The sequence below is a fragment of the Trachurus trachurus genome, assembly GCF_905171665.1.
Source record: "Trachurus trachurus genome assembly, chromosome: 19".
Lineage (NCBI taxonomy): Eukaryota > Metazoa > Chordata > Actinopteri > Carangiformes > Carangidae > Trachurus > Trachurus trachurus.
In genome coordinates this window covers 3,909,804-3,932,583 of record NC_139913.1, presented here as the reverse complement: position 1 = coordinate 3,932,583, position 22,780 = coordinate 3,909,804, and the positions used below count along the sequence as shown (strand labels likewise).

The 22,780-nt window shown below is 42.9% G+C and overlaps 1 protein-coding gene across 4 annotated transcripts in view; it reads left to right on the top strand.

Annotated features, from left to right (window-relative positions):
• Positions 1 to 440: 440 nt before the first annotated feature.
• The window catches only part of LOC311002834 (KAT8 regulatory NSL complex subunit 1-like), a 45,816-nt gene continuing 23,476 nt past the window's right edge, over positions 441 to 22,780 (top strand). For 3 of the 4 annotated variants that reach the window (XM_083994376.1, XM_083994375.1, XM_083994373.1), the window contains exons 1-2: positions 5,407 to 5,566; positions 8,704 to 10,252. In XM_083994376.1, the coding sequence (XP_083850502.1) occupies positions 8,772 to 10,252 (1,481 nt within the window). In that variant the 5' untranslated portion in view covers positions 5,407 to 5,566; positions 8,704 to 8,771. Of the gene's footprint in view, positions 648 to 5,406; positions 5,567 to 8,703; positions 10,253 to 22,780 lie in introns of those variants that run through there. The other variant, XM_083994374.1, reaches the window with a different exon arrangement.

Here is a 22,780-nt window from a genome sequence, read left to right as displayed (position 1 = left end):
GACAAGCAGGTAAGTAAGATTTTTTTTTTGTCTTGTTATTTTTTTATTTTAAAAATTAACAAACGCTCAGCTTGTCAGGAGGAAACACTCATTCGGTTAAAGCTCGGGCTGTCCGCTGCGAGCAAGGTCCAGTTTTCTTCTTACGTTTTTATCTGTTAAACGTTTAAAAATAATCGGTAGTCATTGAGAACGAGCGTTAGCGTTAGCATTAGCCCGCTAGCGGCGTTAGCCTCAGTGAAACCAGCGCTTGTAGAAACAAACTCTTTAATTTCTTCAATTAAAATCACTGGCAGCGCATTCCTCGCTACATAACCAACAGAGGGGCTCTCTTTATAACTCACATTTATTTTTCTAAACTCGGTGTTGGTATATTATTCCACGTTTAAAACTTTTTCATTATAGGTTGATAGGTTAGCCTGGATAGCGTTAGCATGCCAGCTGGACGTGAAAAAAAAAAAAAAACACTTGAAACTCACAACTTTATTTATTTACTGAGGCTGAGTGTGTGTTGACATGTGTAGAAAAGGTCCCAACTAACGTGTCTCTGTCCTGTCTGTCTCTGTTATCAGGTGTCTCCGCGTGTGATAACAGGAATTATGATGGCCCCTTGGATTATTGAATGGAGTATTTCAACAATGGAGTTTAAGGTATCCCTTTTAATAATAATCATTGTTATCATTTAGCTTTTATTTATTTTTTATTGTGTGTTTCTGGCTGCTCCTCATTGGTGATGAGCAAGCAGCCCTCACTTCTGGAGAAAGGATGATATGATGGATAGCGGTGGGGAAAATTAGTTTTTTTTTTTTTTCTTTTTGGGTGGGGGTTGGGGTGGGTGGGTTGACCCCTAAAACAGCTGCTCTGTCAAGAAGGAGCCATTTCAGCGAAAGTTAAAGATAGAGTGTCATGCAAAAGTTTAGACACCCCTGGTCAAAGTTTCTGTTAATGAGAAGATGAAATGATCTCCAAAGACATAAAGTTACAGACGACACATTCCCTTTACATTTTAAACAATAGTTGTTGTTTTTTTGTTTCTTTTTAATTTTCATCTTTTACATTTTCAAAATGACAGAAAAAGAAAAGGTTTGGCCACCCTGCATAGTTAGTAACTAGTAGCCCCACCCCCTTTGGAAACTATCACTAGTAAATATCTTGTCTGATACCTTGGTCAAAGTTATCTGAGAGCTCAAGTCTCCTGGGTCTCCTGGGATTATTTTGCAGCTGCTGCTTTGTTTCCTTTTTTCACTCTAAATTAATTGTAGAAAACAAACATAATACACTGATATTGATTAAAAACACGACAAAATAGTGTTTCATGTTTAACTTGATGTCTTTTCACTTCATCTTCCACTTGTTTAACTGTTCACATTAACTATAATTTTGACCAGGGGTGCCCAAACTTTTGCATGACACTGTATTCCTAAATGATAATGATTTAGGTTATCCTCACCTACAGCCGTGGGATAATATAGTGGATACTGTAAATAACTTTAAGTTGATCCAAAGAGGAACAGCAGCACTTGTGCTTGAGATGGTGATGGAGCTGCGGATCCATGGATGTTTCCCTGAGGAGATATTTCAGACACTGGGGGGAGATCGAACAACATGTTGGATGGATTACTGGTCCCAGGCAGTGTGGGAACCCGTCTGAATCCACCAGGAGGAGCACCAGGATGTGGCTTTGGGGCTGCAAGTTGAAGCCACTTTGCATAATCTGATGTCACTGTTCCCTGGAGGAGGATGAGAAGATGGATAGACGGATGTTTTTTTTTTTTAAAACCAACTACCCGTTCACCGGATGAGGAGGAACACAGCACGTTGGATAACTGTCACAGATGTTGGCTGTTTGACCCGAAATTCAAATTCACTTTAATTTTTAGAGCAGATGGATCGGCACTCGCTCTCTCACATTCACACGTACACACACACACGTTGATAATTAGTTTTTTGTCATGCGTGGCCACTGTAGTAAGCTGATAATGTAGTGTGGCCATGCGAGGACCTGTAGGAAGTAAGTGGCAGGCATTCATTTGCATGGCTTAAGAGTAAAAGTGGTGAACGTCACTGAACGTTACATGCACCGGCTGATGAGATGCACTGAACTCATTTAAACTGCTACTTACACAACCCTTCTTCTGGTAAACACCAGGTTTGAATTAATGATGCATAAGTACATTATAAACATTTATTTGCAATGACTCATGTGGGGGATGTTACACAGCATTGTAAACATCCAATGAATAACAAGTTGTTTTCTGGAAAAACCCCAGATCTTCTGGGAAAATCTTGTTTATTTACAAGTCAAGTTGGATAAATGACATAAACATGATAAACAGTAAAGCAAAAAGTATAAATAGATGAGTTACTGTTGAATCTACACACCCACAACTAAAACATCAAAGATAAATCAGCACTAGGCCTATATAGTATACTGAGAAATGAACAGTACTCTATAATGATATTTAAATTTAAAAAATAAACTAAGGAAATAAGTTAAACCCAATATTATAAACTGCACAACTAAGAATGTTTATTTTACATCTCCTTCTGCATTTTATTTTTAATCTGGTCAAGTTTCAGTTTCAGGGTTCATTCTCTTATCAGCCGCTGCATCCAAACCACAAGGAGCTGAACGCTAACACACGGCCTCGACAAACACAGTAACCTGCCAGTTTCTAGTCGTCTACTCGGCTTTATTCATCCTCGTATTTCTCTATTCTATGTTTTAAGATTACAGGTGATGGACATGAGTAAAATAATATCTCTACAGTGTAATGCAGTCTAATACTAAAGCCAACAACAAGCTGGGGAAACCTTGTATCTTAAAAATAGGCTGAATTTATTTGACCAACTTAGTATTTCATCAGATAGTTCCTAATTTAGATAATATATATATACTTTTCACTTATCTTTTATATAAAAGTTGTTTTTCGTTTAGGTTCTTTTGTAGATTTAAACATTAACCACCACTTTTCTTAATCAATTTCAACACAGTCATCCAGCTACAATGACTAAGACAAAAACAACCTTTTAAAGGCTGATGTGTTAAATTGCTTTATATTGTTCATGTCCACTCCTGCAGTTTGAGGGATGAGAGGATCTAACATTGATTTTTACACAGATGTAGATGAGGTAGACTTTATTTTTCTTTGTTTCATAGGGTTTTGGATTTATATTTAGATTATGGCTGCGTTTAACGTTAATGTGATGAAAGGGCGCCTTCTTGTGGCCGCCGGCTGCACGTTCACAACAGTTGCTGTGGTGGTGGGCGAGCCATTTCCTGTATAAAAGTAACATGAGAGACGAGCAGTTTCAGCTTGGCCTAGTTCTCGCAAAGTGAAAGCGGTGGTCGCTCCGGTAGTTCAGAGAAATAGGAGAAACACTGAGTCACTCAGGGCACTGATTGTATTGATTTAGCTGATTAATACAGTGTACAGAGTCCTGCAGTGTTCACCAAATAGATCTGAGGGTCTGTCAGTACCACACAGAATGTAGTTTAATACACTTGTCATGATCATGTAGAAAAAGACAAGATTTGACATTAATTTCTTGAAATGTATCATATTTTTGCCAGTATATGCAATAATCTTGTCATAAATTTAATCAGACAACATGACCTGCACCCTCAGAAGAAGCAGGGAGTTGGTGGATGGATTAATGCATAAAAACAGTAATGTAGATTTTTCTAAATTGAGATTTGAGTTGTTGAGCTTCTTAGCTCTGGTGGCTAACACCAGCAGCAGTTAAGGCCAGGAAACTCACAACCACCTTTGTGAATTCAGACTTATTAATAATAAAAGCTGAGCTGATTTCAGAGGTTTAAAAACCTTTTCAAGACAAGTGGAAAACAGGATTAAAAAGAAAAAAGCTACTTAGGTCATGAAATAATCTCAAAATTCGCATCAAATCTCAGGTTTCTGCGAGCAGGTTTGTGTTTTTAAGTGTTAGTCAGACATCAGACCTGTTCACGTAGGCCTCAGCTGATAGTGTGCTTTATAATTTATTTTATATTAATTTGTAAAGGGCCCATGTACAGTATTAAACATAAATGTTTCTATTTGATGCATTGTGCATTGAGTTGTGCATTGAGTTAGCTTAGAGCTAATAGTCTCTTACACAAGGTTCCCTGTGTAGTAGTCACATTACATAATATAATATAATATAAAAGGATGTTGAAGTGTTAAATCTAGGTTTTGATATAAATGTCTTCTATATGACAAAGCAAGTGGGCAAAATATGTAAATTTAAGTTATAGTAGTGACCAACTCTGCCCTATGGGTGATTAGGTCTTATTTATATCTATAGAAAATGTTAAATAGGAGATAAAATTTCATAAAAACACTCGGAAAGTAGATTTACTGATAAATAATGTGACATAAAATCAGATGTTTTGATTACTTTACCTTGTCTTTATTAGTTATCTGTTGTATTTACATACTTTGGACGTGTGATGGTGACACACACTAGTATTAAATTACATTCAGTGAGTGGTACTAAAAAAGAAAAAAAGGGCCTTTAATAGTCATTAAAACACACCCCACAGTGACAGGAGGCCTTTAAACGTCTCAAACACCTGCAGCACCTTTTTATTTTAATTATTTATTTAATGCATTTAAGCAACAAAGTGCAGAATTAAGATTTCCGTGTGTTTTGAAGACAATGCCCTCCTGTGGTATCTTCCTTTGAGGTTTTTTTTTTTTTTTTTTTGCTTTGCCGTTTCTTATCTGCCCTTTACTCTAGTGGTGAGTATGAGAAATGTCTCCCGCCTACCCAGGCAGCGAGCAACACACACACACTGACGCGCACACGCACGCACACACACAGAGCACTTCTATGTTTGTCAGACTCAAATCCGAGGGAGCGGAGCTAGCCGCCATTTTCTAAGCGTCTCTCTCTCCCTAAAACGAGAGAAAAAGCCCTCGCTCGCTACAAACGGGGGCCGTCTGGATTTACCTTCCGCTTACTGAGGATCGGAGTTTTTTTTTTTTTGCCTTTCGGTCGAGGATTGTGCTACGTTTGAAGTTAAAAAAAAAAAAGAAAAAGAGAGAAAAAAAAGAGGACTGTTGTTTCACGGGGCCTTGTTCTTATGTATATGCCGAGCCGAGAGCAGAGCCGAGCAGAGCAAGGTGTAGACCGTTGATTCGCCCGTTGGCCTGAATCCGGAACGAACGAAGCCGAGCAACGGCTGCGTTCTGTCACCAACGGCCGGCCCTTCCTTCCCTTCCCTTCCCTTCTCTTCTCTTCTCCCCTTCTTTCTTTCTTTCGGTCGTTCGTTCGCTCGCTCGTCAGCCTCACTCTGGTTTTTTTTTCTTTCCTTCTTTCCTTGTGGATTAATTAATGGCAGAGTGATCGGATCGAGCTCGTGTTGTGTGTGTGGTGTGGTGGTGGTGGTGTGTTTTTTTTTTTTTTTTTTTTTTTTTTGGAGTTAGCAATAGCAACCCCTTCATTTTTTTTTTTGGTTTTTTTCCACTTCACACACACACATAACACACGCACGAAAACCAAGGGAGAAAAAACTGCAGGGGGATTGTTGCCGAAATTCCCTCGGATAGTGCAACCTCGTCACGTGGTAGGTTCCTCCTTTTTCTTTGTTAGCGAGCGAGCTAGCGAGGCTAGACTGGCTGAAGGTCTGCTCCTGTTGGTGGAGTCTAATTTGTTGTTAGTGGGTATATTCTGCTTGTGTTTTTTGTAAGTTCATATCTGTAGCACATAAGGGTATCTGTAGACGGTTTTGTCGTAGTGGCTGCACTGAAATATTCATGCATTTTCAGCGGGTGTACTGAGTATCACATAGACTCTACACCACCCTCTAACTTCTCTCTCTCTCTCTCTCTACTGCTGCTGCTTCTCACACAATATCTGCATTAATGCTGCACACTATTTCACTTACTAAAACCCCTGCTGCTGTGCTCTAGTCTAGTTAATACCCTATTTCCCCCCCCAGCATTGTGTTAGCAACACCATCAACAACAGGACTAGCTCTACTTATTTATTTCCGTGGTCTTAATTTGCAATGCACACCATGTCTTGCTACTCACTCCACTCTGCATTAGGGTCTTAAAGAAAGCTGTTGTGTAGAATAAGTTGTGATCCACACCCGGTGACTTGTGTCGTCGTCATGTCATTGTGGGGAGGAAATGTGGATGTTACACAGGCTGTGGTTTGACTCCCATGTGTTGTGTTGATGCATAATAATATAATATAGATCACTGTGGGGCGTTATTGACTCGAAACTATCACACGGAGGAGGAAGGTGAGCGTATGTTACGTAGCGACTAAAAAAATGTGTACGGGGGGGTTTACGTAAAGCCTTTTAGACTTTAGCAGGAATATAAAGACAGAAATAAACGTATTGAAAGCTATAAATTAGAGCTAATGTGAGGAGGGAAGGGAGCTGTTTCACTGCAGTTGGCTTGCAGCTTGCGAGCAGGTTGTGTTTCTTGCATCAGCAGCTTTTCCCCCTCAGCTAACGACGTTAGCCACAAGGCAAGCGCATTAATTTGCACGCAGTATGTGTGTGTATATATTTATCTAAAGTGACCGCGTTTAACCAGATATCTATTCATCTTTTCGGTTCCTCAATGTCGTGATCGGTCGCTGGCTGCTACTGCTCCCTCCTTTTATATAAATATATATATATATTTTCTGTCTTAACTCGGGCCCAATGCTACTAACACTCTTCATCTTCCGCTGTTCAAGATTATGAAATAACGTAATTGCACTTGAACGCAGAAGCAGAAGCGTCAGTGTCTGTGTGATATTTACAAATGTATTTGTAAACATCAGGAAGACATTTTGGTGATTACGTTATGGTTGGCTAACGTTGTGGATGTGGACGTTTTTTTTTGTCGCATCTCTTACGCTCAGGCAGTTTTGCAGGTATACTGCTATTGTTGTTATTATTATAATAATATAAAACATAATACTGCATGTGATGCATCGTAGTTGCTGTAGTGCAGACGCTTTTAATGTTTAAAGATGGTTTAATGTGGCTCCTGTGTAGCAGCTGCTGTGTTTGGAGCGGAATGGGCGGCTTTAGGTAGATGAATTGCATTGCATAATCTGCTTCGGAAATACCAACATGGCGTAGTGCGCGCTGACTAGAAACTGCGGTGAAATACTGAGCTCCATTCATCTGACCCTGCAGACGATACGTGGAGATGCAGCTCGCTTTTATCTCGTGTTTTTTTTTTTTTGAAGGGAGGCTTTTATTTATTTTATTTATGAAGGAAGGGAAGCTCAAAGTGGACGGATGCACATGCAATCTCACCATACCACGTCAGACATTATTATTATTCTCTGATCTTTAGATGTTTGATTTGATCATTTTTCTGGCAATATTATTTTGTGTGTGTGGAGGGGGGGGGGATTGGGATGGTTTAATAGGTTCACATGAAATTGACACAGGAACCTAGTCGGGATGACATCATGTGCTTTGGACTAATACTGGGGCCTAAATCCACCTACTTACTTACACTGCCTGTGTGGAGCCCTGCTGCACACTGATTTACCAGGGCACATGTAGGGCAGTGGGGTTTGGACAATTTGCATTGGCTTTTCCTGTTTCTTGCCTCATCAGAAATGAATTCCAGTGCTTATTCTTTTCCTTTTTAAAGAGGAGGCCTTGTAAGTAAATGACAATGAGGGGCTTGTTCACACACGCATGGGTGTAAGTGGGAATTATTTATTGGCCTGGGAATTCGCTCGGATGTCTGTTGTTATCCCATGTATACTGTCAGTGTCTCCCACTCCCCCCTCCAAGGTCAGGGCATATCATTGTTTATTTATGATTTTTTTTCCTTCCTTTTTTTTGGCCTTTATTTAAACCAAAAAGCAAAAGAGGCTCAGTGCAGACAAATGAATCATTGTTGTTGTTATTACAGGGATTACGTTTGATCTGAAATTTAAGTAAAGGCTTAGTTAATGGTCAGAAATAGATGAGGACACTTGATCATCTGAGATGTTTCCTTTAATGCACCTGAAGTGTTTTTCCCAGTTGCTTTGTAGGATCATTTTTAGCAACCCTGGCAGCCAGCAGGTCAGCAAAATGTCAATGAGTCACCCGTTCATTTGATTAGCCCCTTAACTAGATTAGTTGTGAGGGATTCACTTGGTTTGTGTTTGAGTGAGTATGTTGGACTTGTTTTCAGACGGTGACATTAGTGGGGGGGTTTACTATTTCATATTTGTACCAATTATTATGTTTTAAAGACATGATATCTGGCCTTTAAGGAGCTGGTTGGTAGTTTTCCACTCACAACAAAGGCTTACAGAACCTGTAGTACAAGTATTTCAGTTTTGTATGCTTTATTGTCAGGTAGAGCATACCTTCATGTGACGCTCCACTTACATGTGTAGGATGGAGGAGGAGGACATTTTCCTGCATTGAACTGTTTTATATACATTTTTCCCTAAAACATAATACTCTGAATAATCCTGGACACATTGATATCACTCAAACTTTTACAGAGCTGCAGGATTTTTATATTAAATCAGATTTTAAACAAGGTGTAGGTTGTGTCTGAACATGTTTGTTTACACTGCGTGGTTGGGTGTGTGGTTATCACCTGTGAGATGAGCTTATGGAAATATCTCCACCCAACACCTCGGTGCTGTAAATGTTAATGTTTACATTTTATTCGACTTGTGTGTTTAACTTTATTTCTTGCCCTCTTCTCCCTGTCTTTTATTCGTATCCCCATCCAGGCTGTCCTCAGGTGGGGCAGTAAGCGGGTGGTGTGGAGCAGGCCGCGGTGCCCGTCCCTCTGCACTGCATGGCTGCGATGGCGCCCGCTCTCACCGACGCCCCAGCCGAAGCTCACCACATCCGCTTCAAACTGGCTGCCCCATCCTCAAGTCTCTCACCGGCCAGTGCAGAGAACAACGGTAACGCCAGCAACATCCTCATCCACAGCAGCGGCCCCGCCAAGTGCAAGGCCGTCAACTCCGAAGAGTGCCCCCTCGACTTCTGCAGCAGCGTCGGCGTCGGTGTCGGCGACCAGGAACAGCAGCAGCAGTCGCCACAAGCCGACTCTGTGGGCAAGCTCCAGCCCCTGGTGGCGTCTTACCTGTGCTCTGATGTGACACCTGTCCCGTCAACCAAGGAGTCAATCAAGCTGCAAGGAGTTCTCATCAAACAGTCGGTGTTGAAGAGCCACAGGATCCTGCCCAGTTCGCTGCTCAACGGCGGCGGAGACTTCCTGTTGAGGAAGAGGCAGGCGATCGAACTCTCCGGCGGCCAGCTCAAAAGCCTCATGAGCGGCAGCACCAACGGAGGCGGCCAGCCCATGGCGCCCGTCAACGGCCTGGCCAAAAAGCTGGCCACCATGTCCGGCTCGGGCTGCGTCGTGGCGGTGAACGGCAACGACAACAACAAGCCGCCGTCGTCGTCGTCGTCCGCCGCCACCACCACCACAACAGACTCTCAGTCCCAGTCCAACCTGCCCTTGGACTCGGAGACCTTGACGGCTACTTTATCAGGGAATATCCCGGTGAAAGGAACCTTTAAACAGAAGCATTCCTCTGGGGTTTCTCAAAATACAGACGGAAAGAACCTTGAACCGCCAGTGCTTCAGTCCGCCGCGCTTTCCCCCTTTACTCACGACAGCCCCAACCCCAGCGAGCAGGTGAACTCAGAGGAGGCCGACCCACACAACACGCCTACCACGGACAGGGAGAAGCCGGGCGGCAGCAGCAGCAGCCAGCACGGCGGCTCTCCGTCCTGCACGCCGCAGCAGCAGCAGCAGCAGCAGCCTCCTCTCCCCTGCAGTTCTTCCTCGGACAGCCTCGACGCGCACGTTCGGGAGCGCACCCTCCTCAACAGCAGCCGCCAAGCCGAGATCGAGAGCCGGCTGCGGCGCCTGCGCAAACGTCTTCAGGTGGTACAGGCCAAACAGGTGGAGCGGCACATCCAGCAGCAGCTCGGCGGCTTCCTGGACGCCGCGCTCAACCGGCTGCTGTCGTCCGGCGGCAACCGCAGATCGGAGACAACGGCAGCGGCGACGACGACCCCCACGGCCACATGGAGGACGGGCCGCCACGCTTCCTCGAACAGCAGAGACGGGCTCGGCCGCTTCCTGAAAAGCGGCTCCATGCCCTTGGAGCTGGAGCGGCTGTATCTGAGCGGGTCGGCCAACCTCCACTCAGCGGAAAGCGCCTTTGACTCGGACGTAACAGAGAGTAGCTCTGGGGGGGACTCTGACCTGGAGGAGGAGGAGCTGGGCAGAGTCGACATTGAGCAACGACACGTCAAAATGTAAGTAAAGATGTTCAGGTCTGTACTTTATCCACCGGATACTGATCCTGCTGTGTGGACTGATCCATACAGGTGCATCTCAATAAATGAGAATATCATGGAAAAGTTTATTTATGTCAGTAATTTAGTTCAAAAAGTGCAGCTAACACATTATATAGACCCATTACACACAGAATGAAACATTTACTGTCTTTCTTTCTTTAATTTATTATAATTGTACTGATTATGGCTTTCACATTTAATGAAAAACTAAAATTCAGTATCTACAAAAAGTTGAATCTTACAAAAGATCAATTAAAAAAGCGTTTTTAATATGGAAATGAAGGCAGGGCTACAAGCAGAAAATCTAGTGCCGCACACAGTAAATTGACTTGCAATGCAAATATTCACATTTCCTTTTCATTCATGAGCCTCACACACATTGTCCCGACACCTGTAATAACAGATTACAGATTCTTTCAGTCGTTCCTTCCAGTGTTTACTGGTTGTACATGCGCAAGTAGATGATAAATATACTTGCATTGTCTCACATTTTAGGGGCAAAATGTCGCCATTTATGGTCAGACTGGAGCCCTGGTTGGCTTTCTGAAAAGTATGTCCACTTATATGCACACTAGAGCTGCAACTATTCATCAATTTATCGAATAATCTGTTAGAATAGTTCTGTTTTAAAGAAAAAAAGTCAAAATTATCTGATTTCAGCTTCTTAAATGTGAATATTTCTGGTTTCTTTGGTCCTTTATGACAATAAACTGAGTATCTCTCCGGTTTGTGGACAAAACAAGACATTTGAGGACGTCATCCTGTGTTTTGGGAAACACTGACTGACATTTTTCAACATTTTATTGACCAAACGACTAATCGATTAATCGTTTAAACAGTTAACAGATCAATTGATAATGGAAATAATCGTTAGTTGCAGCCCTAATGCACACCATAACTTGTTTGGGGCTTTTTTGACTTGAACTACTGTAAAATAGACTTTTCCCTGATATTCATATTTATTGAGATGCACCTGTAAACGGTCTGTTGCTCCCACATTAACTCGCTTCAACTGCCTCTAAAGGTCTGCAATGTGCTGCTGCTGGTGCTGCTGCTGCTGCTCGGCGCTAGCAGCAGGTGCTAATGACAATTATAACTGCCTGGTCTGCCTTTAGTAGTGGTTGGGTCAAACTCCAGGGAGGGGGCAGAGAGAGATACCATTCGCCCAGAGAGAGAGGGAGCGAGTTATCGTTGTGTGGGCGCTCTCATCCTGTGGAGAGAACGCTCAGGCTCGAATGGACTGAAAGTTAAAAAGCTCTCTCACTCTCTTTCTTTCTCTCTGGTCGTCACACAGCGGCGCTTCCTCCTGAGAGGAGCCGAGGCTGAAACTGAACGCTCTGTTTATCTGCAGGGTGGCGAACCAGCGAGCGCCCACGGAGCCGGCGAATGTTTAGATTTTAAAGATCATGATGATGATGATGGTCATGATGATGGTGGTGGTTGTGTTTTTTTTTCTTGTTTTTGGTAGAAGGTGCAGGTTTCATGGTTTCACACGCTGCCCTTCCCCCCGTTGTGATGTCAGGTTTTATCCCAGCAGGACTCTGGGCTGCTGCTAATGTATTCCATGGGAAGTTCACATCAGAGTCCACATTTCTGTGTCATTAGTGTTTGGAAAGAGGCACACACACACACACACACACACAAACCCAGAGCAGGTGGGTGGGTCAGCAGCAGCAGCAGCGGTGGTGGTAATGGACTAACTGACCTGTGTAGGATCTGGTAGATTATTAACGCAGCAGCTAAGAACACAGATTTTCTTATCCTGTACTGTGTTGACTTTAGACCTTTGACCTAAATATCTTCATAACTGGAACAACAGGAAGTGTGTGTCTGGCTCTATCAGTGTGTGTGTGTGTGTGTGTGTGTGTGTTGCCAGCATGATTCGAAAAGTTGAAAAATATTCACACTTAAACTCATCCGGTTCAAGGTTTTTTAGGAGGAAGCGTCGGAGCAGATTGAGGAGGAGGGACAGAGAGAGCTACGTTCATGTGGCCTGAGAGAGGTTGATAAGTGATAATGAGGAGTTTATGTAAACACCGGTTTCAGACAAAGAATTCTTTTGGGTTGGTAAATTCCCACCGGGCCTATTACATCAGATCTTTAACTCTTTAAACCAAACTGGACACGTTAAAAAAACCCTTTAGAAAAACGTCAAAGGAAGTAACATTTAAGAAAAACACAGTGTAGTGTTTGTTGTGTTCTCGTTAACGGCTGTCAGTCGTCTGATGCTGAAATATAGAAGCGAAGGAGAAAGTTACAAGGAGGAAGTTTCACAGGAAGGGAATCTGATCATGGAAAAGAACAGCCGTCACTTTACTATTTCCGTTTTTTTTTTAATCAAACCCGCTCACATTCTTTATTCTTGAATCATAATTTGACACACAGACAATCAAAGCCTTTCTTTCTAGCATTGTTTTCTTTCTATGTACCTTCAGTGTGCTGTTGTGGATGGACAGGACTGATCATAGATAAACAACTGCATCCAAAGCAATCAAATCAATTTGGCCATGTAATCTATTCTTTTATAACCTCCTTATCCTGATACAAGTCCTTTTAATATCGAGTCAATTGCAGAGCCGAGTCGGATCAATACATTTTATGTTATTATTATGTAATCAGATGAGTCATTGTTTGTTGAAAACCTAACCCTTCTTATTGTTAAAAAGGTGAAAAGGAGAACGCTAGCTGCTTTTTGCTATTACAGTAGTAAACATGCTTTAGATATAATGGTGTGGTTCCTTTGTGCGTGTAGTAGTGAAGGAGATTTGTCAGTATCTGTTACCTGAGGGAGAGGATGGCAGATGACACTTATGCTTATATAATGTTTTGTCATTTAAAGGAATATAATGATTAAAATGTGATATGAGTACACGTTTCTGTGCGTTCATGAGCTCTCATCCTGAATGTGTCGGGATCGGGAGTGTTTATATTTACATTTTTGTGAATGAAGTCCTCATAATAATGATAATGATAATGATAACAACATCTGGCAGCTATACGGAGAATCATAGCTTCCAGGTCATCCAGGTGTTACTGCAGCCTGAGATTTGACCTCTTTTTTTTTAATTTTATCTTTTCAGAATACATGTTGTATTTGATCAAGCTGTGCATGTTTTACATAGCTCCAGTAATTGTCTCATTATATTCATGCCCTAATTAATAGCGAATGGCTGTGGTTGGTTGCAGATGCCAAGTGGACCAATCGTCTTTCTCGCAGCTGATGTACTGTAGTAACACAAACCCACTACTACTATTACTACTGCTAACATGTAGTTTAGTTACATTCTTGAGAAAAGCATCAGAGATTATCCAGGTGATAGACAGAGCCGGGGGCAGGGCGGCTGGGCTCAGTCAGTCTGCACAACAACGGTAACACGACTCCTCCATCCTCATTACAGTCACCGCTGATCCTGAACCAGCATCGTCGTCTGAACCTTTTCCTTCTTTTTTATTTAAAACAACCAACAGCAGAAGTTCCTGGTTGCAAACGCAGCTTTTCGTCTTCTTCTGCTTCTTCTTCGCTGTAGCAAAAAAACAAACAGGACTCAGCATCTCGTTCCTGCTTTACCATGAAACCTTTCCATTGGCCAACCGTCGTAAACATGAAGCAACGCCGGCTTCTTTCTGCCTGAGTCACCGCTGCTAACAACTGTGAACTTGTCGGCGTGTACAATGAACCCTCTCCATAGATATAAGGGCTTGTTATTTTGTTTTTATTGCTTTTATATGTTGCAATGATTAACGATAACATTGCTGCATGTTCTTCTTCTTATTCTTCCTCCAGTGTAAAGTCCTTGTTTCCTTTTCTACAGCTGTTTTTAAAGAGAAACTCAACCAGAAGAACCAAATACAGATGTTGTTAATGCTAACTGTGTTACACTGGGTCATTTTGCCCTCAGCTTGTGTGTGTTTGTGTGTAACTGTTCTCCGTTATAACACCACACAAAAGGGTAATGTGTGAAGTTGTCAACTAGGGAGAAATTGCTGATTAATTAGTGACTCTTTCAGATGCTGAGTCTCATAACAGCCTGTTGAAACACACACACAGACACACTGAGCCGTCGCCCTCCTCATGTAGAAGTTGTGAAACAAACAAAACGTCTTTTTCTTTCACTCATAAAATAATAACGCAGACCTGAGAGCAGTTCACAGCCAGTTCAGTCATGTTTCATGAGAACAAGAGGGTGTTTTTTCATTTATTTATTTTTTAATCTTTATTTCTCACCACAGTGTGACAGAGCAGACCGAGAGAGCCGAGTTAATTCGCTCAGATGTTCTCTAAAAGCATCCCATAGTTGTATAGGTTAGCGAGCACGGCTACAGACTCACTTTTTTTTGTACTAGGATCATAGTCGCTCCCTAACTTAAAATTTTAGTAGCACAAGCAGAATATTTTGGGGTGCACACTGTAAATCAACTTGTAAAGCAAATATTCACATTTCCTCTTCATTCAGTCCTGTAATGACAAATACAATCATCTTTGAGTCATGAGAGACAACAGTTACAGCAGCATTTGTAACATACGAGGTAAAAAAGTAGAAGAATATGCAAATATAGAGATATAAAAACATATATAGTTATGTCCCAAAATGTTTCAGGAATATAATATAGTTATTTACAAGAATAGAATAAGATTATCGTCCCTTTCATGTTTCACCAGTGTTAAAAAACAACAACAAACCTACAAATTTACTGGTTGCACCTGCACTGTCTCAAATTTTAGGGGCAAAATGTCTGCGGCCCTGTAGCGTGTGTGTTTGCCGTGCGGTTACACATGTAAGCAGTGTAATAATTAGTGTGTGTGTGTGTCTGTGTGTGTGTGCCGCCTTGTAGAAATCCTACATCATGTTGTAAACGCCTCCATAAGCAGCAGCAGCAGCAGCATCCTGGAGAAACCTTAGCTCATTGTGATCACGCTAATCTTCCAGGAAGTAGTGTGTATGTGTGTGTGTGTCTGTATGTGTGTGTGTGGTGTGCGTTTAACCATAATGCCACATTTTCACAACTGACATTTTGTCTCAGTTACCAATTAATGGCTTAGAGCTCCGCACCAGTCAACAACACTACAGACAAAGTAACGTCCTCCTTGTCGTCGTCGATGTCGTCGTCGATGTCGTCGTCTTCAGACAGCAGCACCTCAATTATTTAACGTCAGCTCAGTGTGTGTGTGTGTGTGTGTGTGAGAGTGTGTGTGTGTGGTTGTGTTTGTTTGTGTGTGCAGCAGCGTCTTTTGCTTACACCTAATCCTGTCATCCCCGTCTCCGTACTGTAGACGTGGTTTCCCGTATCTCAGAGGGATTGGTGGCCGGCCAACATCTGTTGCTGTGCTCATGCTGCAGGGCCCTTTCTGCTCCAGCCTGTGTGTGTGTGTGTGTGTGTGTGTGTGACGTCCACAAAGGCCCGTCTAAACCCAGAGTGTGGGTGCTGCCGGCTCCACGAATGAATGTTAACACCGTTTTTTTTTATTAATCGGGAGAAGTGGCTCAGGCAGGCAGGCAGCAGGAGTTGCATATTCACATGGTGGAGGCCTGTTGTTATTTAGGCATGTTACATGGAGCACGGGTTGTTCCGCGTTGAGAAAGGAGTGGGCACTGCTTCTTGTTTCTGAGGCAACGACAATAATGCTCATCAGGAAATCGCAGATCTTACGTAACGGGACTCGAGTCGGCTCGTAGAGTAGACGGACAGAACAATGAAAATGTCTGGATTTTGGTTGGGTTTTTTTTTTTTAAGCTTCCTGACCGGCAGTGAAAGGGCTCGCAGGTTTACGATGAAGCTGAAGCTGAGGCTGAAGCCACACGGAGGAGGAGGAGGAGCACATGAGTCCATGTCGGCCGTGTGATCTTTATGCAATAGGACAGTTAAAATGCCTGTCTGCCTGCCGCTCGTGAATTAGGGTAACTAGGTTGGCTGAGACTACAGCGTGCCTTTCATGCTTATGGCTCAGCATTACTCTGCAGTCTGACTCTGTGTTTTCTCTCTCTTTCCATTGCTCTTGCTCTCGGTGTGTGTGTGTAGTGTATATATCAGTGTGTGTGTGTGTGTATACGTGTGTATATGAGTGTGCCGTGTATAGGTTTCAGTCCTGTTTGACACATCTGGATGCGTTTTAGCTCGGCCCAAGTTCCTCAACACGAACCCACAGGCGTTACATAACCCCCCTCCTTTTATGTAATGACTGCTGCAGCTCTCTCTCCCTCTCTCTCTCTCTCTCTGGCTGGATTTGCCCTCTCTAGTTTTTCCTGCCCCACACCCTGTCGGCCTCGTTCACAATCCTGGCTCCCGAGCAGTTTTCTTCTTCTTCTTCTTCTTCTTCTTCTTCCTGTTAAAGATGACTGACTTTAACCAGCTGCCCTGTGAAACTCCACCACCAGCTGTATCACACTAAACTAAACTAAACCTGGCTGTGGAAACGTTTCTTTCTTTTTGTTTTGTTTTTTTAGAAAATTTTTAATGTGTTTGAAAACCCTTGACTCTAGAGACCAAAAAAAAGAAAGAAAAAGGACAAAAAGAACAGCTGCTGCTTTGATTTTTCCTCTTGTTCGCGTTTCTGAACATGAATGATGACTGACTGGTTTTCAAAGCCTCATTGCTAAAAGTGGTTTCGTTTAATGTGACGTGGGAAAGCAGCAGCAGCAGGACTTGGTGTGTTAGCTCTTAAACAAGAAGCTGAACGTGTGTGTGTGTGTGTGGGGGGGGGAAATTATTATCTAATGCACTTGAAAAGTCAAAGCTATAATCAAGTGTGTGTGTGTTTCCCACAGTTGTAGCTAATGTCATTGTTAGATTTACACCCTTAACTGAACGTTAATCCAGTTTAGACTTTGTTTTAATATTTCTGTTTTTAGAAGAAGAAGTCGCCTGCTTTACGTTAGCGGTCTCGTATGAGCCAGTTCTGCCAGGGTTCAGACACCAGTGACAACTAAACTATAAAAGGACATTGAAATCCTGTTTTCAATCAACAAGCAGCACTTAGAGGGTTGAGGATGACACATCTGTGAAACCCGGCAGAGACTAGGAACTGGAGCTGAGTGAGGGAAAAACAGGGGGAGGCAGATGAAAGAGCTGCTAGAAAACTCAACTTAAAGGGAAAAAAAAAAGAAAAGAAAAAGTTGCGGCTGTGTTTCTGTGTCAGAGGAAAAACCAGCTGAGCACAGGTGATCACATCCAGAGAAGAGATGAGCTGCGCTGCCTGTAAGAGCATGTGACGGAAACGAGGTGGTTGGCTGCAGATTCTGCTGCTATTTACAGGCTGCAATTCACAGCCTCTTATGTATTCATTGATATTTTGGTGCTTTATCTTTCTTTTCTTTTTCAGCTTCCTGACACTTGAGGGTTTTTTTTTCTTCTGTTTAGTTTAGTTAGTGAGTTTATTTCGGTCCTATAAATCCCATAAATCAAAAAGAATCAATAATTCATTTCTTTTTTACCCTAAAGGGGGGACACTACAGGTGAATAGGGTAAAAAAAAAAAGTTAACTAACAGATATCATCATGAAACTTCCCAAGTTAATCACTTACATGAAGACCATTATTTTTTTGTATTACAAGTTTTGTCAAATTTTTTGTTTAGATATGTAATTGAGGCAGTATCTGATGAAATGTGCGCTGATTTGCATACATTTCCAGAACAGAAACGATGGATAAAGCCCCTTTCAAAATTGTTTTATTTTGTTGACATATTAGTCAGAAGTTTTTACAGAGGGGATTTTGGATATCTCTTTTTATCACTGTGTAAATGAGAAAATACTGTCACAAGCCCTAAAAAATATTAATTTTCCCACGTTTTTAGGAATAAAATGTTGTATAAATGAGGCTGTGAATGATATATCAACAAACCCCTCTGTAAAAACCTTCAGAGTATAGACAGGGATCAAACTGGAAGGTTTGGTGTCTGTAAGTGCTGCTGAAGTAGAGATTTCTAGCTCAGAGACTGAAGAAAAACTCATTTTGAGAAAACGGCCTTGAAAGACTTGTACTGTAAAATTGAATAGATTGTTATTGTCAATCATACTTTTACGATTGGTTGCTGATACGGAGGAAATGACCATTTTTGGAGCCTACATTGTTCAGGAGAGAGAGAGCTTTACAGTGATACCTGACATGACATGGGTCAGACTAACTTTTGGTGAATTTAGGAGAAATCTACTGACGAAAGAGACAAAATGAAGTAAAATGAAAACCTTAAAGTGGATTTTTTACCTTTTTCTTTTGACTTTTCTGCATGAAGAAGCAGCCTCGCAGTATAAATCCAAAACAAAACACAACAAATGTACCTAGACCAAAAAGGTGCCCCCCCTTCTTACACCAACAGTTTCCTTCAGCTCATTTTAGAAATGAAGAAAGAGCGAAACGTGTGCGTGTCTGTTTTACATAAAATGCCGTTTGCGAGCGCACTGGTGTTTATAATTCTGTGTTTTTAAGTGTTGCATTGTAAAGAATAATCATAAATTGCTTGGTACAGTCCAGTCTTGGAGGATTGTGTGTGAGTTGTGCTGCATGTCTGGGGAGGATCATCTGCTCCTGTTTTAATCAGTGTAGCAGTTGTATATTCATGTAAAACACGAGTCAGGTTCAGCTTTTATTAAGAAAAAGTCCCTGTAGTGAAGTGTTAAATGTGAGATAAAGTAAAATGGATTTTTCCTCCTGACGCTTGGATGTAAACATGTGCCCGAAGAAGAAGAAAAAAAAAAGGCATCAGAGCAGATTAACTTCTTGAGCATTAAACATTGTGAAGTGTTGCACATAATTACACAGGCTCTTAATAAAACATCAAACACAAACACACACAAAGTTAATCTCCTTCCCATCGGCCAATCGTGGGTCCATATGGTAACGACGTGCACAGTTTTAATGACACACACCAGGAAGTAGAGGAGGGGAGGGTTGGGCCGAACCACAGAGGATGAAATTGTTGTTAAAAATAAACTGTGTGTTGACATGAATATGATATTTTTGAAACAGGAAGCATGTAGTAGGGATTGACCGATACGGGTTTTTCAGGGCAGATACGGATACTAATTATTAGTTATCAAGGAAACTAATAATCGATATGTTCATTTGCAGTAAAAATGAAAACTTTTGTCTCTAAATTTAGAATAACAGACCTGGGATCAGACTGAATACAGTTTACTGAAAAGCTGTGATAAAAAAGACCTGACGTTTTTATAGAATAACACAAACTCCAACCCACATGTAGTGACGACTTCAGGCAGAGAAGCAGCTGCATCGGAGCCGAAAGAGCGCGTTTTAAAATACATTTACTTCATCAGTTATCGGTGAAAAGAAATACCGATCAGTGTTTCCACACCAAAAGGAAAGTAATACGAAACGTTAATTCAGTGTGTAGTGTGAATGTCAGCGCTGAAGAGAGGAGATGTACGGGCTGTAAAAACCTTGTTGACTTGGTTTATCGATAAACCGAGCGCCGTCCGGCAGATCGAGACACTTGAAGTTTACAAAGTAATGTTAACCGGTAGATTATTATTGTGCATCTGCTCCGACCTGATTATTAAGTTGTGGCGGCAACAACTCTATGTATATAGTGGAAACTAGGGCTGCAACTAACGATTATTTTCTTCATCGATTAATCTGTCGATTAGGTAAACGATTAAGCGATTAGTTGTTGGTTAAATGTTGAAAAATATCAGTCAGTGTTAATCAAACCACAAGACGACGTCCTCAAATGTCTTGTTTTGTCCATAAACCAACGAGAGAGACTACGTTTATCGTCGTAAATGAACAAAGAAACCAGAAATATTCACATTGAAGAAGCTGAAATCAGATAACTTTGACTTTTTTTCTTTAAATAACTACTCAAACAGATTATTAGATTATCAAAATAGTTGACGACTCATTTAAAGCAGAAGTAAGCGATACGGTGGTTTTGGCTAACTTGTTGTCAGCAGATGGAGTTAGCAGTCCCCGCCCTCGTCCCTACGTCACCACATTCACGCGCATCCCTTGGCTGCACACACAGAGAGGACTGCCCCTTTATGCCGTTCTCTCTCCTCATTGGATAAAGGTTGTAGGATACAAGGAAAGTTTTCTCCTCGGCTCACAGCAGAGCAGAGTGACTGACAGACCCGTGTTTCAGACCAAACACTCTATATAAGTCTATAAGCAATCACTTCTATAAACACAAACATTCTGCTTACTTCTGCTTTAATAATCGATTATTGTTCGATTACTTGTTGCAGAAACGCTGCTGATTTATTGTAAACATGCAGAATATCAGCCTTTATTATCTCAGGCGTGTTGATAATCGGTCAATCCTTAGAATATACAGTAGGTTATCTTATTTTGAAGGCGCCTCATGCTTCCTCTCTGTGTGTGTGTGTCAGGTGTGGATGTGTGGCCTGTGCTTGGAGTGGCGTGCGGGGGCGTGGCGTTGTAGGTGGTGTTGGTTTTGGAGCGTCGGTATGGTATAGAGGAGCCGAGCGGGCGGCGTTGAACGTATGCGCTTCGTCCAGAGAAGAGAAGCTCCACAATGGAGAATGTGCTGACGGCCAGGAAACACGGCAGCGGCGGCGGTGGTGGTGGTGGTGGTGGCGATCGCCGCTGGTGCTTTGTGTGTGTGTGTGTGTGTGTGTGTGTGTGTGTGTGTGTGGGAGTGAGTAGAGGGGGAGGGAAATATGTCCTGGTTACAGGGGGGGAATGGAGATCCTAGTGTGTGTATGAGTGGAGGGGGGAGGGACGGAGTGAGGGAGGAAGGGGGGATTTCTCAATGCAGTGAACCGACCCCTCCTCCTCTTCCTCCTCCTCCTCTGTTGCCGTGACGATTAAGGTCAGTGGCCTGTGTGTATGTGTTTGTATTTTACCGAACGGTGCCTCCTCCCTCCTCCTCCTGTCGGTGAAACCTGCACCAGAAACTGCTGAGTTTATTCATTTGATTCACCTGACAGGTCTGAATCCCTGCTCCCTTTCCTTCCCTCCCTCCCTCCCTCTCTCCCTCCCATCTCCTCCTGCGTTCCCACCGTGTGACCTTTCTGTACGGCCTCGCTCCTCACCGCCGCTGCCACCGAGCTCATGAGTCTCCTTGAGATTGTTTTCTCACCTCGCTCCTCCCGTCCTCGCTCCCTGCAGTTCGATCAGCCGTCGTCCATCCTCCTCCTCTTCCTCCTCCTCCTCCTTCTTCCTTGGTTGGTCGAGTCGAATCTCAACAGGGATGCAAATGAAAAACGGCGGCGTTGGCGGGCGGTGCATTGATCTGATCTGATGCACCAGCCCCCGGGGCGTGTCGCGTTCAGCGTCAGAGTTGTTGGTGTTGTTGTTGTTGCAGTGTTTGATGGTGATGAACGTTCACAAACTACAAAACAAAGTGGTGTTTTTAATAAGAACCAGTGCTTCTTTTGGTTTGTTTTTATTTTTATGTGATGTGATGCAGAACAACAGGCCGTGACGTGCGAGTAGGAAACGTTGTTATTAGCAGGAAGGAAACGTTGCAGCTGCAGCTTGTGTGTGTGTGTGTTTTTGCAGCAGTGTCCTTGATGCCGTGTTGTTGTTGCAGTGGACGAGTCTGAAGTGAAGTGAAGGAGGCGATCGAGCCGTCGATCATCTACGTCTACGTCAAGAAGAAGCAGCAATTGCAATAACTCTTCTGCTTCTTCCGCTCGGCTCCACAATAAGACAGGATTCCTGCCTGTTGGATTATTGGTGATCTGTGTCTGCTCCTCCTCCTCCTCCTCCTCCTCCTCCACCCTGTGGCCTGTAGATTGCTTTTAAAGCCCGTCTGTTCCCCTCCAGCCTTGCCAGAGCTTCCCAGCCCCTTGTTGTCCCTCCTCCTTCCTCTTCCTTCCTTCCCGTCCCTCCTCTCTTCTCCTTCTTCTCCTTCTCCACTTCCTCCGTCCTGGTGTGGAGCTCTAGAGGAAAAACTGAAAACAGGGGCGGGTGTTTGGGAGGAGGAGGAGGAGGAGGAGAAAGCACAGAGGAGTGAGTGCAAGGTCTATCTTTGTCTGCCATCTGACTCATTATTTTCATTGTTCCGCCACTGCGGGGCCGTATTGTGATGAAACGGCGCCCTCTGTGGTCGGCGGCGGCCGGTGCAGGAGCAGACATTTTCCTCTTCATGTCTCTGCCTTTGAAATGCCCATTCTGTGTGTCATACTGGTAAAATGGAGTACTCTGCTCCCACTTGGCGTTGGTTCTTTGACACGGGGACGAAGCAGTGAAACGAGACGCACACGCCCGGCACACACGCCCGTTTCCACATCGGTCCGGCGGTGCTTATAGTGATCGCAGGTCTGATGGCTTTTTGTTTTTTTGATTAGAGGAAGCTTTTGTGGTGCTGCCTGCAGCTGGGAGCTCGCTGTGATGCTGATTCACTGACCTCTGCAGTCTGGCAGAGGAAATGCTTGAAAGGCTCTCTGGATGAATAATAATAATAATCTCCTCTGAAATGATCAGTTTCACTTTATCAATTTATTATTCCAGCGTGTTTCAATGTGATTTCAATATATTTTAATTGATGGGAGGGTTCAGGACAGAC